Genomic DNA, 14,666 nt, shown 5'->3' on the forward strand with positions numbered 1-14,666 from the left:
TACACATTACAATAAGGGGTAAATTGAGGGCAGAATTAGTCAATTATTTTACAGCTTGTAAAATTTTAGAAATAATTTGAATGTAAGTTTGTCTTGCAATAATTTTCTGGTCCATATGTTAGATACACAAATTCTATTTCAATTCTCACATAGTATCAATGGGAAGCATACATGAACAACACATTTTTTATTTTACCACAAATATTTTTTTTTTTTGTTAGACACTTTCACTGTTTAAAAAAAAAAAAAAAAATCATTTTTGCTATTTGATAAATAGTGAGAGAGAAACTACAATGTGTGATGATGTATGGATCAAGCAGCAAGCTCCAGTAATGCAGCTTTAAGCTTCAGCATGTGATTGAGACATACAGACCTGCTACTCCTGCATGGTGACAGGGACAATTTGCGAGCAATTAGGGCAGATAATAGTTATTCCAGCTGGGTTATTGTCATATATCTTTTTATGTTCATATTTGCATCAACATATACTGCCCCTAGGGGACCTATTCATAGCTATAACAAAATTTTGTTCCCAGGGAAGGCCAATTAGGGGATAATTTGTATCTCTTTCCCTTTGCTAATATGATAGATGGACAGAAAACACACTGTTATGGCAGAAGAGACAGTATGGGTGAAACACATAAGGGTAACAGATACAGTGATTCTCCTGAAGGTGTGAAATTTTACGGGAATTAGTGCAGAAAACATCTGTGTGTCAAGGTTATCTGTAGAAGGAAAGACAGCTATTATAATATGGTGAACTTATCTTGAACTCTGGTAATGGCAAGATACTTTGTTACAGGGCCTATGCATGTATATTGATATAGATTATCAACGTCTTTCATTTCACAATGCCTTCATGGTGAAGTCTAGGTAATAGTTTAGAGGTCTGTGAGGTATATAGCAGCATAGTGAACAGAGGAAATACAATTAATCATTTGTGATGCTAGTGTATGTTCCTTATTTCTTGGCACTTGCTCATATAGCTCATATCAAGTCATCACAGTAATTTTCAAACTCTGTGTGTACTTAACCCATTTTGAGCTCCCAAGTTTGATTATTTCTCTTGAATCCCATGGTGTGTAGGCGAATCTATATACCATCCAAGATATAAACTCAGCGAATACAGCAGCAGTAATGTTTGGGGATAGAGCATTTTGTAGGACATAGAGATATCTTTGTCTGTGTGTAAAAAAGGAAAAAAAATATTGATGACAAAGGGTGCATTTATCAACCTATTCTGGTGTAGGATTAAGGTTTCCAAAAGACTTTCAGGGAGATTTGGGTAGATGACAAATGCAGAGCTGTTTTGATAACAGGATTAGAAACACCTTTCTGAAATCTCAAGAAATGTGCGATCCCGAATATGTTTGAGCCAGAAATGTATTTCCATAGAGATGATAAACACAAAGTCATTTTAAAATGTGTTTATAGCTCAGACTTACTCATGCCAACTACATGATATCTATGCCTCTGGTTAAACAGTGCAGTGGAGCTACATTTGTCTTGGTTCACAATAGAGATGATAGATGCAACTTGAGAAGCATGATCCGAAAGGCCATTGCAAATGGTTTTGATATTGGGTATTGAAACGTGTTACCAACATGGGAAAGATGATAAACGCAGCCTACGTCTTCCCTTTCAGAGCATGCTTAAGCAATTGTAATGAGGCAATGTGACCCACATCACGTCACCACTCATTAAGCAGACACGCGGCACTGCGGTGTGAACATGTCTACCACAAACTGTCCTTGGCCCATCACTGCAATCAACAGACCGTTTCGGTAAGTATCTACATTCTATACATGGTTTGCTCACAAAAGTTGCCCTCAATCACCACAAATTTGTCAGAGGCTTGCCCTACCTAGCAACAATTAAGTGAATTCCTGCCTAGGGAACTTAATTGAAGGGAACAGGTGAATGAAGTGCTATGTTACTTGGCTGTAGGAAAAGAAACATCCATAGATTTGATACATTACAGAAATGGTCTATTGCATGTTTCAGGTACTCTTTTTTCAAAATTTATTTCATACCTAAATAATCCTGATAATTTGACAAACAAAGAACAAAATAAAGATGCCAAAGAAGAAATTGCTCAACCATGCAGTCAGATTTTCTGAGCATTTTATACATGTAATGGCTTTAAAACTAATTTGATGACAAAGCAAACCATTTACCAGCGGGGAAAAAAAAATACTGCAGGCATTCACATATTCCTGCAGTCATTCTAGTCACATTATTAACATAAGCACATGAAGACTAGGAAGAATGGCAGTCTGTTGCATCATGTGGGATATCAAGTGGTTGTGTCATCCTCCTCTTCTCTTCTTCCAGCTGTCCATCAAATCACACCTGCACTCCCTCAAAAAAAAAAATCAAAGTCATGATGGCAAGTAAATAAATTCTAAACCTTTCTTTTCAGAGGGGTTTTTTTTTCTGAGGGTGTAAAACACTATTGATTGAAAAACCCAGGTTTTGTTGTTTTGTGTGTATGTGTGTGTGTGTGGTTTTTTTTTAATTTGGTTTTAGCCAGTGCACTTTGCATACTATTTCATCTCCTCTCAGTTACCTTGGATATGTCACATCTTAGCTATAGCTGAAAGACACCATAAACATCTGTCTTACAGTGCTTTAGTCTAATTCATATTTGATTAAATCCTTTTTCTTCCAAAATCTCCCTTGCTTCCCTCCTTCTTATCCTGGGTAGTGAGCCAGCACTTTCAATGATCATATTTCTGTTTACAGCATAGAAATGATATTATGTTTTTTGCATAGTTCTGAATTTACCAAGGATTAGTCAATTGAATAATCACTCAAAGCTCGATAACTGCTGACTTATTTTGAAAGAGACATAAATGTGGAAAAATAGAATCATACCACATGGCATCTTTCATTTGTTCCTTGTCTCTGATACTTCTTCAAAAGAAACTCTCTTCTCAATGACAATTCCCACTATCCTTTTCACCTGCTACACATTTTAGGAAGAAATACATTGTCTGAACAAGAACAAAGGCACAAATGTTTGTAATGCAGAACAAACTAGGTCCATCAATCTGCATTATCAACTAATGCAATGAGTATGTCATTGGAAGTTGTTGTTGCTAGGGTTTAAGTGTTTGTGTGGGTCTTTCTTTCTTTCTTTCTTTTTTTGGTGGTGGTTCAAAAGGTTTGTTCTAGAATTGTTTGACTCCTTTGGGGGAATAAACTTGAACTTGTCCTAAGGTGAGAAGGGGGTCACAGGTTTAGGGGAATAGAGACCTTGAAAAGAAGGAAACATTTCAGCACCTGCCTCCAAGAATGGTAACTTGCATGGTGGTGGGGGTACAATGGAGAAGAGAACAATCAGCAGAAATGGAAATGGATACCACAAAAATCATTCAGGATAATTGAGATGCCCAAAGCCCTGCAGCAAAATGAACTGTAGGATGACATTCAACGCACTGTATGGGCACACACACAGAGTCACAAAACCAAAAGGATATACAAATTTGATGACATATTTAGTGCTTGTTTGTTTTATTTTTCAATGGATGAGAAAAGTGCCAGCAGACATGGGATCCAAGTTGAGGATTGTGGAATTTCCTCTCAATCTGGCAAAAATCTGTAGGTGCTTAATGATCTTTATTTTAAATTTTGACAGATAAGTCTTCTGACACCAACACATACATTTCAGTGACCTGTCATCAATTTAAAGACATCAGAGTCAAGAAAACGACAAGTTCATGTGACCTTGCATGAAAAAGGGCATTTGAAATTAATAATTCTTCAAAAATCTAAAGCTTGATGTTTTACTGTAAGACCTTTTCTCAATCTGTGGAAATCTATATATGTTTAAAAAGTCAAACTTGTCTTTTCATGAAGATTATTTCTTTGATGTTTTTAGTCCCTTGTGCATTTGATTGAATTTCAACTTGTTGCACATAGTCTCAAAAACATGTTCGACAAGTTTTTGGGGAAATAGAGAAGGCGAAATTCATATTACAGAAATAAGATATTGGGGTCATGAGAATTTACCAAATCCACAAAGGAATGTTGCTATTAAACATAATGTGAAAAGTAAGTATGCTCTTACAGACCTTTTGTCTCTAACCAAGCAAAGTTATATGACCTCATGATCTTGTGGTGGAGCTCGGCCACATTTCCTGATGCTCACAGAAAATTTGTTGGTTTCAACTTCAAAGGAAAGGAAATGGGTACTATCCTTTGCTTAAAATGACTCTGTGATAATTGTGACACATAATCACATGCCAGTGGCAATGGCTTCTGTAAAATCTTCTCTGTGGAAGGATGGAATATAGAAGACCAGAAACATGCAGAGTGGTTTACCAAAGACTTGGAGTGAAGAGTAACATAATTCTTTGTTGATGTTAAATGGCTCAAATCAGAATCAACAGATTTGAAATGTGTTTTTGCATCCATATCTGAATTTACTGTTTCACTATAAGGGCTGTGGCCTCACACAAACTTTACAGTGATATGGTGAGAAAAAGACTAACCACCAGGTAATAATGAAGGACATTATCTTATACCTCCTAAGTAAACAGGTGCCAGTGCAGGTCAACCATTGTAAGTATTTCAAGCAAACAAAGATTTTAAAAAAAAATAGGCCTACATCATGTTCATATCCATCCCCCATTCAAGAAGTTTCTCTTACTCATATTCAACACATTTGCATGTTAGAGCATGAAGCAACCGGAACATTCTTGAGTTTCCTTGATTATACCATCTCTTCTTCAGATGGATGTGACTTCTAGAGATGCAAATGAATGCATCAATAAGTACACCATACCACATTGTATGTTTATGAGTTCATGTTAATCAAGTATTGTGTCATTCTTCATTGTCACTACAAGTGTACCTATCTGTCACTGATGAATACCCGCAAGATATTTGAATGCAAAGTATGCTTGTACCCTGTATATTGCATTCAAAGAACAATTGCCAGCTTTGCTTCATTTTGAGTATGGGTATAAGCTTGTATATTAGCGTAAATTTAGACCATTTCCATTAAAAGACTTCATCAGTGGAGAGGTATTTTCTTCAAAGAGGGGAAAATGATACAAGCACTTTCAGAGAAAAAAAAAAAACCACACACATTCAAACACCATTCTTGCATGTGTATAAAAGAATAAATGGACATGTTATTCTTCAAGTTAGCCTACATAGACGCCAGAAGATTTTGTCTTTATAACATTAGAATGCACAATTGCAAATACTCTCACAAACACATGCATACAACCCTGTATGAGGCTGTATGCATTTAGGCATACCAACATGCACAAATGACAAGGATCAAGGCCTGGTAGATCAGACTGTCATCAAACACTGGGCAACTCACAAACATAATAGTGAAGGAAACTGCAAGAAAATAAGTACACTCTCAGGTGCGATACTCATGTTGGCCCTTGAGGCCCAAACTTTGATGGATGGAAATTTAAATGTCACATAGTAAAACATTCATTCTCTCATCAATCATTCTGGTTGTTCCCCCTCTTTACCTATTAAACAAGGACATAGGAGCACATGTGAGCTCTGTGGTCTACCAAAGAGCTACTCTTTGGGTCTACCAAATACTTTGAAGATAGTGTGCATTGTCATAAAACTGTGATCAAAACACCTGACCCAAAGATTTAGTTCCACAAGACATACAAGAACCAAAGTCCAACAAGACAGAAGAAGGATATTTGATACCACATTCTTCAAACAAACTTTCCTTGGTGAAACAATGTTGTTGTATGCAGGTAGAGTTTGTTTTCCCCCTTTTTTTCTTTTCTCATGGTAAGGTCTGTGCCATGATCCATAGTACCCCTGCCTCGTTTGATGGATAGGAATTTAAATATCACACAATGGCATGGCAGCTACATCATCAATCAGCCATCAATACAAACATCCAGAGCCCACCCCTTCCATCCAGCCCTCCTTCTCCTTCTCTCAATCTCTTTTCCCTTGCTTTTTCCTCCTCCCCTTATGTTCCATTTCTGTATTTGTCTTGTGTAGTTCCAGACAAAGAAAAGCTTGTAAGATTTTTAAGTGTCATCCTTCAAGGTTCATGCTAGACAATGAGCCAAATAATGAAACAAACTTGAGATAGCAAACTCAACAAAAGATCTATGTTCTCAAACATATGATATCTACATGCAACCTTTCCCAGTAAATCTTGTTTAACAGTTTTGCAAATGTACAGCTCTTCTTGTGTTTTTGTTTAATATTATATATTTTACCATTTCAAGGACTAACAGTATCTATAATGTTCTGAATGCAAACTGATTTTGCTAGACCCCTTATTTTTTGGAACAATTTGTAAACATATTTTATGTTGTTTTACTGTATGAACCTAACTAAGCTATTGCTACAGCAAACCAATGTAAATCTCTATCAATGGCACGTACATGTCCCACAATGTCATTCTGTGCATGGTATTGTGGGCCGCCACAGCCCCGCAGCCTATTACTGTATGAACATGTGGATGGCAAAACAATGTATTGCACATAGACACATTGTTTTGCCAAGTTCATGACTGATGAGTGTTGAGAAGGGGCAAGTGTATCACCACTTACATTGTTTGCCAAAAAACTTCTAACATTTCTTGCTCGGATGTTGCATCATATTTCAATAACCAGATGCGTTCTGATTTCAAGATTTGTTTCGGGGTTAGCTTACACTAAACAAATTGAAATATGTGACTAAGCCAATTTTCCTAAATTTTTGACATACGTTGTTGTGCCACCCCATGGCCAACCAAACTAGAAATGTCGCTACAGCGACTGGTTATACCCCCGCCAAACAACATTTCATAAGCTTTGGTCAAAACAACATTTCATAAGCTTTGGTCAAAAAACTGAGGAAGTAGTTAAATCCGCAAGATCTTTCCTTGATCTTCTGCCATTAATATGCCGTTACCATCGCAACGTACTTTCGGGTACTGTCGAAAAATGCGTCTTGCACATCTACAACCAAAGGCACACATCTGTACCAAGTTTCATGGAAATTGGGCAAAAACTGAGGGAGTAGTTTGCAACACAAAATTTTCCATCATTTTGGCTCATAATATGTGAGCTGTTACCATGGCAACATACTTTTTGTCACTGTCAAGAAATGTGTCATGCTGACCTATATCCTAAGACAAACATTCAATATGAATTCCATGAGAATTGGAAGAACACTGATGAAGCAGTTTTGGCATGAAGCATTTTGCCCTATATTTTACCAATAACATGCCGTTACCATGGCAACGCACTTTTTGCCACTGCGGAAATATGTGTCTTGCACATTAACATATTCAGATGAACATCTGTACCTAATTTCATAAAAATTGATCAAAAACTGTGGGAGGAGTTTGCGACGCAAGATTTGTACCCATTTTTGCCCATAATATGCCGTTACCATGGCAACATACTTTTGGGTACTGTCAAAAAATACGTCTTGCACATCTACAACCCAAGGCACACATCTGTGCCAAGTTTTATGGGAATCGGTTGAAAACTGAGGAAGTAGTTCGCGACGCAAGATTTGTACCCATTTTTGCCCATAATATGCCGTTACCATGGCAACGTACTTTTGGGTACTGTCAAAAAATATGTCTTGCACATCTACAACCCAAGGCACACATCTGTGCCAAGTTTTATGGGAATCGGTTGAAAACTGAGGAAGTAGTTCGCGACGCAAGATTTGTACCCATTTTTGCCCATAATATGCCGTTACCATGGCAACGTACTTTTGGGTACTGTCAAAAAATACGTCTTGCACATCTACAACCCAAGGCACACATCTGTGCCAAGTTTTATGGGAATCGGTTGAAAACTGAGGAAGGAGTTCGCGACGCAAGATTTGCAACGGACCGACCGACCGCCCGACCGACCGACCGCTCGACCGACCGCCCGACCGACCGACCGCCCGACCGACCGCCCGACCGACCGTCCGCTGATTCCTATATACCCCCTTCAAACTTCGTTTGGCGGGGGTATAAAAATACATATTGACACTGAAAAGCAAAAACACCCAAACTCCACAGAGATACAATTGTCATGACCTTTGAGCCCTCCTCATGTAGACTTACTTGTGAAGGGCAAGATACTTGACATTGAAGAATTTCAAATTTCAAGAAGAAATGCTGTTGTTTTGAGGTAATTTCAATTTCACTGTATTTTGAGTGCAAATTTCAGTCAACATTTGTGATTTGATGATCAATATAAGTGTTTGAAATGTCTTGCACAATACACTTTATAGAAATATGGAGGACAGGAAAAATGATAACATGGCAAAATACATACCTAAGACATCATGAGCAGCTCACCACTAAAGACTTAAGTGTAATATGCTGGATGAGCCCTTAGATTCAGCTTGCAATATATGGTGCAAATGTTTGCTGAGTTGAACATAAAGCCAGTTCAAATCTCTTATATAACAACATCCATTCCCATACAAGCAGTGTTGAACTATGGCACAATGGTAGTTGGTTCTAACCATGACACACAAAGTAACATGGTCACTCCATCTTAAAACAAGTCATTTCTGACTCACCTGTCCTGTAGTTTGCAGACTGGAGATAGGTACCAAAGTTGGCCAGCTCTGGGCCCATGCGCCACTGGTCGGATCCACAGTACTCCTGGATGTTGGAAAAGACCTGATGGTTGTGGACATACTGGCCTGTCAAGATGCTACTCCGGGAGGGGCAGCACATGGGGGTGGTCACAAAGGCATTGGTGAACTCCGCCCCTTGACTGCCAAGGTGGTAGCGAGTCTTATTCATGGCTGTCATTGAACCTAACAGCATACAGGGATGAAAGTTACAATAATATCACACTTGAATATTTGACTTTTTACTGTTCCTCTTCATCAAGATTATAATACTTGAAAATCATCTCTATGGATTTAATCTAATTTTTGACATTTGAGCATATAAAACCCTCTATGCAGCAACTGGTGGTATTATGATATTGCTCAGCAAGAAAAGAAACTGATAATCTGAAAGATATGTTCATAAACTAGCTAACACAATCAGCCCATTAAAAGAAAAAGAAAAAAGCAGAATATACAGTATCAATTCTAATTCTTTCATCTACATCAGCTTTCCATGTGAAAGGCTTTTTTCTTGTTGGTCATCAAAGTAATGAAATATTATTATCAGAGCAAGTAAGGACAAGATAGATAATTTTGATTTACATGGTGTTCAGAATCACTACTTTCAACATACATCTTTAAACTATAGAATCTCTCATACTTCCTTATCATTTTCTTACCTAGAATAACATCTTGGTCATCAGTGAGGATAAGGATTATGTTGGGTTTCCTAGATCCACTGCTGGGCAGATAGCTTGACCTCTGATGACCTCTGGTCCTGGACTTGGCTTTGGTCTGTGTCCTTTGCCTGCCCTCTACTGCCCAGACCATTAGGCAGAGCAGGGTGGTCATCAGCAAGAGAAGTCTGTTTCTGTGCATCATCCTGACACGCTTGCCTGGGGAAGTCTAGTCAGTGGTAGTTTATTGCTGCAAGATTTACCAAAGTTCACTGTGCTCTGTGGACTTGCAGACTATACTGTTGACTGGTCCATGGACTGTTCTCCAATGTACTCCAGAATGACAGTACTGCTGTGAAGAATTCACTTTTGAGTTCTTTGTAGAGTAATGTTTAAGATGTAGGTCCTAGTATCCAAGTGGGGTTCAAGTGGGACTGTTAAAAGAAATGCAGCATTACTCATTTCTTATGAGTTTTCATATGTTTGTGCATGGACTGTCAACTTGCCAATTAACAAATTGCTGCTATAGCAAGAGAAATTAATCATCTACTTAACTAAAGGACAGAGGTGTTTTAAATGGCAGCACAAAAATATATAGGCCATTTTTGTGAATTGCACTTTTCCGTGAGCTGAAATGTTGTTAGTGAAAGAAATGTTTGATGATTAAGAAATCCCAAGGAAGCTATAAGAGGATCAAACAGTATCCTTGTCACACAGGGGATTACTAATATGCAGAATCAAAGTCTGTTTGATGACAGGTTCCATCTCAAATCCCCCTCAGTACACAGTACTTCAAGGTCACACCTTACACCAGACATACAATGATCCTTCCTTTTCTTCCTCGCCTTGTCCTCAGAGTTCAACCGCTATGATGGACATCAGAATGAGTCTCTCAGTGTTGGTTTACCTAAGTGATGATGAAAAGAAATAAAAGCATCAAAATTAAGCTTTGACATACGGTATTGCAGCCTAAAACATTGTGTTGGGAAATCTTCTACAGGATCTATCAGCAACGGTAGTCATTGTTTGGCTTTCTGTTTGAAATTTAAATGAACTGTTTATGATAGAGTGTAATATCAAAGCTAATAGCCTCATTTTTTTCCTTACCAGGGACATTACTTTTATGTTAAAAAAGGAGAAAATTATAAGGGGGTCAACAGGTGAGAAGTTCTGTCCTGCAGAGTGATATGTAATAACGGAGCAACATTCCCTAGTCAAGTGTGGTAGCCCTCAGGATCACAAGCACGGCATTTTACGGAATCTCCTCTGAATTCATATCACTAGAAATAACAGCCATATCAAACAGGGCAAATCCCACACTCCTGAGTCCTCATAAACACTTGACACAGGCAAAATGGTATGGATTTTCTACAAAGAAAGTCAGGGAATTGTTTCCTTTCTGACTGATTCTCAGTGGTAGAAGGTTGTCAATTTTTGGAAAGGCTAAAGAATGAGCAGTGAAGCTTAAAATACTGACCACAGTTGTTGCCAGATGTACTATATCTACAATGGTAAAAACCACTATAAAGCTAAGAAAAATTGCACAAAAATGTGCATTTCATTTGCATCTATACTTCTTTCGTTGTATACATGGTGATGTACACACTAGTTTGCTGATAACTACCTGCATCTCTCTGTCATTTTGACATATGTAAAATGAGTGGGGATTTTAATACTGGAGATTGAGCACAAAACATTTCTTTATACTTTCCCTGCCAGTGAACAGTAATTTTGGCTTTGACCTTGCAGCTTTCTGAGCCCAATAAGGGTTCATAATGATATCAGTACATGGACACTGATACCTCTTTTGCAAAGACCTTGTGACTTGCGCTTGTTTTAGACACATAAACCCCTTGTCCTATAAAAGCTCCAATGAGCACCAAACATCCCTTCTCTTTCAATTACAAATTCATGGAAAGAAATAAAATGAAGCTGGGGGAACAATCGATACCCTGTTTGAGTAATTCCTCAACCATGAATGCACTCTATACTGTTTTTAGTGAAGACTTTGACTATGCTATTCATTTCTTTTTGCTTTCATGATTTATCAAAATAAATCTCAGCATAACAGATGCTATGTGTAATTTCACAATGCACCTGTTCGCCATGGCCATCACTATGTCTGTGCATATTTTTATAAATGACTGCCAAATCTTGTCATTACAGCAAATTCTTCTTCCAGTTTCTCCTATTTTCATCCATCTTGACATGACCTCAAAAACGAATGACTGATGGAACTGCTGATGGTAGAAAACACAGAGAGGGGGAAAGGATGTTGAGGAGTTGACATTGCACCTGTCAAAACCAATCAAAAGTATCAGGACTGATTGTACTAAGAAGCAACATCCTGTGTCTACATCAAAATTTGTATGTATAAAGTGGTTATATTTTAGGTCTTCTGTTCCCAAGAAAAAGTGGATCTACTGCTCCTCATCCTTGTTGATATTGCTAGTCACTCGGCTGTTTCAAAAGTAATCTTAATCCTAATTCTTGCCTTTTCACCCTGCTCCTCTTCCTCCTCCTTTTAGTCCTACTCCCTTCCTGTCACTCTGTTTCTTCCTTGAATCCTTATCCGTCTACCTCTCTGTCTCTCCTCTCCTTCTCTTCCTTCTCATCCTGTTCCTCTTCCTCATCATCCTATTTCTCTCCATTTTCTTTTTTTTCTCTCACTTCTTCTCTTCTGACTCATCTCTTTTTTTCTTCTCCTCCTACTCCCCTTCCTCTCATACCCTCTTCTCCCATTTCCCCCTCCTATATTTGGACCTCCTTTTCCTCCTATACTGGTTCTTCATATTCCTCATTCCCGTGTGTGACTTCTAACCTGTAAAAACCACCTGTAGCTCTACTCTCTTTAAAGTAAAGATTTTTTTTCTTTTGAAATAGAGTGAGATAATTCCAGTTAAGGAAAATCAAAGCTAAGGAAGTCAACTCATAAAAGAATTTAGAAGTTGCTCTAGCATGGGTAACAGATTAACTATTTACAAAATATTCTGTGCATATACAGATTTGAGTATCAGGCCAAAGTAGCCCTCATTTTTTTCCTCGTCTTTCAAATATTGACATGATCTCATTTGTCTGTAATCTGTGCACGATGATTGTCTGTCAAACTAATAGTAATACCCCCCACAATGCTTAGCTTCTCTGGGCTTTTCTTGTTCTCGTCTCATTGCATGAACACAAAAGAAAAAGAAGCACGAAAGCTTTGCATAAAAGCAGTCAGGGAGGCACAAGAAAGATTTCTGAAATAGCTCAGTTTAAGGAGATATGCAAAGGGTCAGTAGAATCAATAAATGCATTTGTCATCATCCATCTTGCCACTGAAGCAGTTAAAGATGCTGGGGGCTTCTGAGGGCAGTCAAGGTATTTTGTGCATTTCCTATGTCAGTATTCCAACAGTCTGACCTGAACTTGCCCAGTTTAAAGGCATAATTTGCCATTTGTAGATGAAACAAAAACCCAGCTTTTATGCTTCAAAATACTTCTAAAATGTGAGTTAGAGATAAAAACATCCACAGTAAAAATTTGAATCCGTATAATCAATGTTAAGTATTGTTAAATACACAAAATAAAAACAACAGTTGTGATAAAAATGGTCCTAGACTAAACCGTCTACAGTTATGGTTTATGGAGAAAAATAGTGATATCTCCTTATGTTTTAGGCTATATTGCAAAATTTTTCCGTTGTAGGCTGTTTTGTGATACAACTGACCTACACATAAGCATCAAATGTGATATCTTGAACATTTTTAAAATCACTGCTCCCAAAGGTAAACTGGACCTTTAACTGGAAAGCTTATCTGCACCTGAGCACTGATGTCAAACGACTGACAGGGACAGGTTCTTCAAATGGCTATTTGCTAGAACTCCCACAAGCTGTAAATTCACAGTCTATTTTCTCTTCATTCCTAAGTCTCTTCCTTGCCAATTCATTTCTCCTCTGATGACTGACCAAAATCACAGCTTTACTGGTCCCAAGCTCAAAGTCAGCTCCTTGGAGATTGAAGTCATTTAATACAAAGAAATGACAGATATGTTTGGTCTTTTTTTTCCCCTGTGGAGGATACTTTGTATGATTCAGTGCAGCCTACAAACAGATAAGCACAAAATTCTTTGATCAAATTCCATTCATCTTCCTCAGAAAGAAGAAAAAAATGGGGACCCAAAACAGTACTTCTTTTCCATGTGAGATAGATGACACACTGGTATACTTCTTACCAAATCAAGAGAAGTTCTATTTTATGCACTTTGATGGCAGTTTTTGTTTTTGTTTTTGTTTTTTGTTTGCAATACCAAGCAGGTTAGGTTTCTTCACACATGATTATGCAGTGACACATGACCTGAATCTAGTATGCCCATGTCACATGATCTGACTCTAGATTAGCACATGTGGTAATACTAGTGCTTGATGACCACATGAACTTCACATAGCTGACATTATTGACAGATTTTGTTGCTGCACTTTTGAGCATTTCATTCTTAACTCTATAATGATAAAATTCCTTTCTAATTATGCTGTGACTTAATGTTTCTTGGCTGTTCTGCATTCTGTGAATAAATCTAATATATTGTGCCTATCTTTAATAATACCAAAAGAAAGATGTACAGGAACAAACAAAATGTCATTCCTGAAAAAGCTGATGCTCAAATAAATAATTGTAAAAAGTTTATATAGCTGGATAAGGGATCATGAAAACTTTTAAAAGTAGTGCTTGTACCAAGAGCAGTAGCAGGTGTACCCTTTACCTTGAAACATGCAATCCACATTCCAAATCGCACAGCTTTTGTTTTCAGTCTATAAATAAGACAATGCCTGCCTGTTAACAGTCCTGTCTTCCCCCAATCCTGTTTCCAATACCTGACAACAGTCTTCTCACTTTGTCACTCAAATACACTGACACCTTTGGTATAGTATATGGGGAAAACAGGATGAAAGAAGGGGAAAATACCTTTGTAGTCGAGAAATAAATCGACTGTGAAATCCTTCAAGAGTTAATTTTGATTATTGGACAACATGTCACTCATGCAGCTGAGATACTATCAGGGCTGAGTGCATGAGAAGGCAGTTTTGTTCCCACTTCATACCAGAGCAGATTATTAGCCCTATTGCTGATGCTCTCTTTCTGAGCATTCCTGAAGGCCATATGCTACAGCTTTGCAAAAGAACTGAAAGGAAATCTTTGGTGTTTGATTGGTTCAGCAAAGCTCAACATTAGTATTGAAGTTTTAAGTGTTTTGTTTGTCTCACTATGTGATGCATATATATGTGATCACAAGTAAAAATGTATTTATGTGAATCAATGAACAAATAATAAAGAAAACATAATTAAAGAACACCCCATTCCTATCCCAAAAGAGTAGGCCTATGTATAAAACAAACCTAGGAATTTCTGGTAGTAAGATGTTTTTTAGTTACAGCTATTGTTCACAGCA

The 14,666-nt window shown here is 37.7% G+C and overlaps 1 protein-coding gene across 3 annotated transcripts in view; it reads right to left on the reverse strand.

Annotated features, from left to right (window-relative positions):
* LOC140239904 (extracellular sulfatase Sulf-1-like) overlaps nucleotides 1-9,748 on the reverse strand; it is a 75,911-nt gene extending 66,163 nt beyond the window's left edge. For all 3 annotated transcript variants that reach the window (XR_011901999.1, XR_011901998.1, XM_072319719.1), the window contains exons 1-2: nucleotides 9,240-9,748; nucleotides 8,521-8,763 (exon numbers count right to left, since the gene is read on the reverse strand). Coding sequence is in view for 1 of the 3 variants with exons in the window: in XM_072319719.1 (XP_072175820.1) it covers nucleotides 8,521-8,763; nucleotides 9,240-9,441 (445 nt within the window). In the remaining 2 variants the exon portion in view is untranslated. The remainder of the gene's footprint in view (nucleotides 1-8,520; nucleotides 8,764-9,239) is intronic.
* Nucleotides 9,749-14,666: the final 4,918 nt, after the last annotated feature.

The sequence above is a fragment of the Diadema setosum genome, chromosome 16 (assembly GCF_964275005.1).
Source record: "Diadema setosum chromosome 16, eeDiaSeto1, whole genome shotgun sequence".
Lineage (NCBI taxonomy): Eukaryota > Metazoa > Echinodermata > Echinoidea > Diadematoida > Diadematidae > Diadema > Diadema setosum.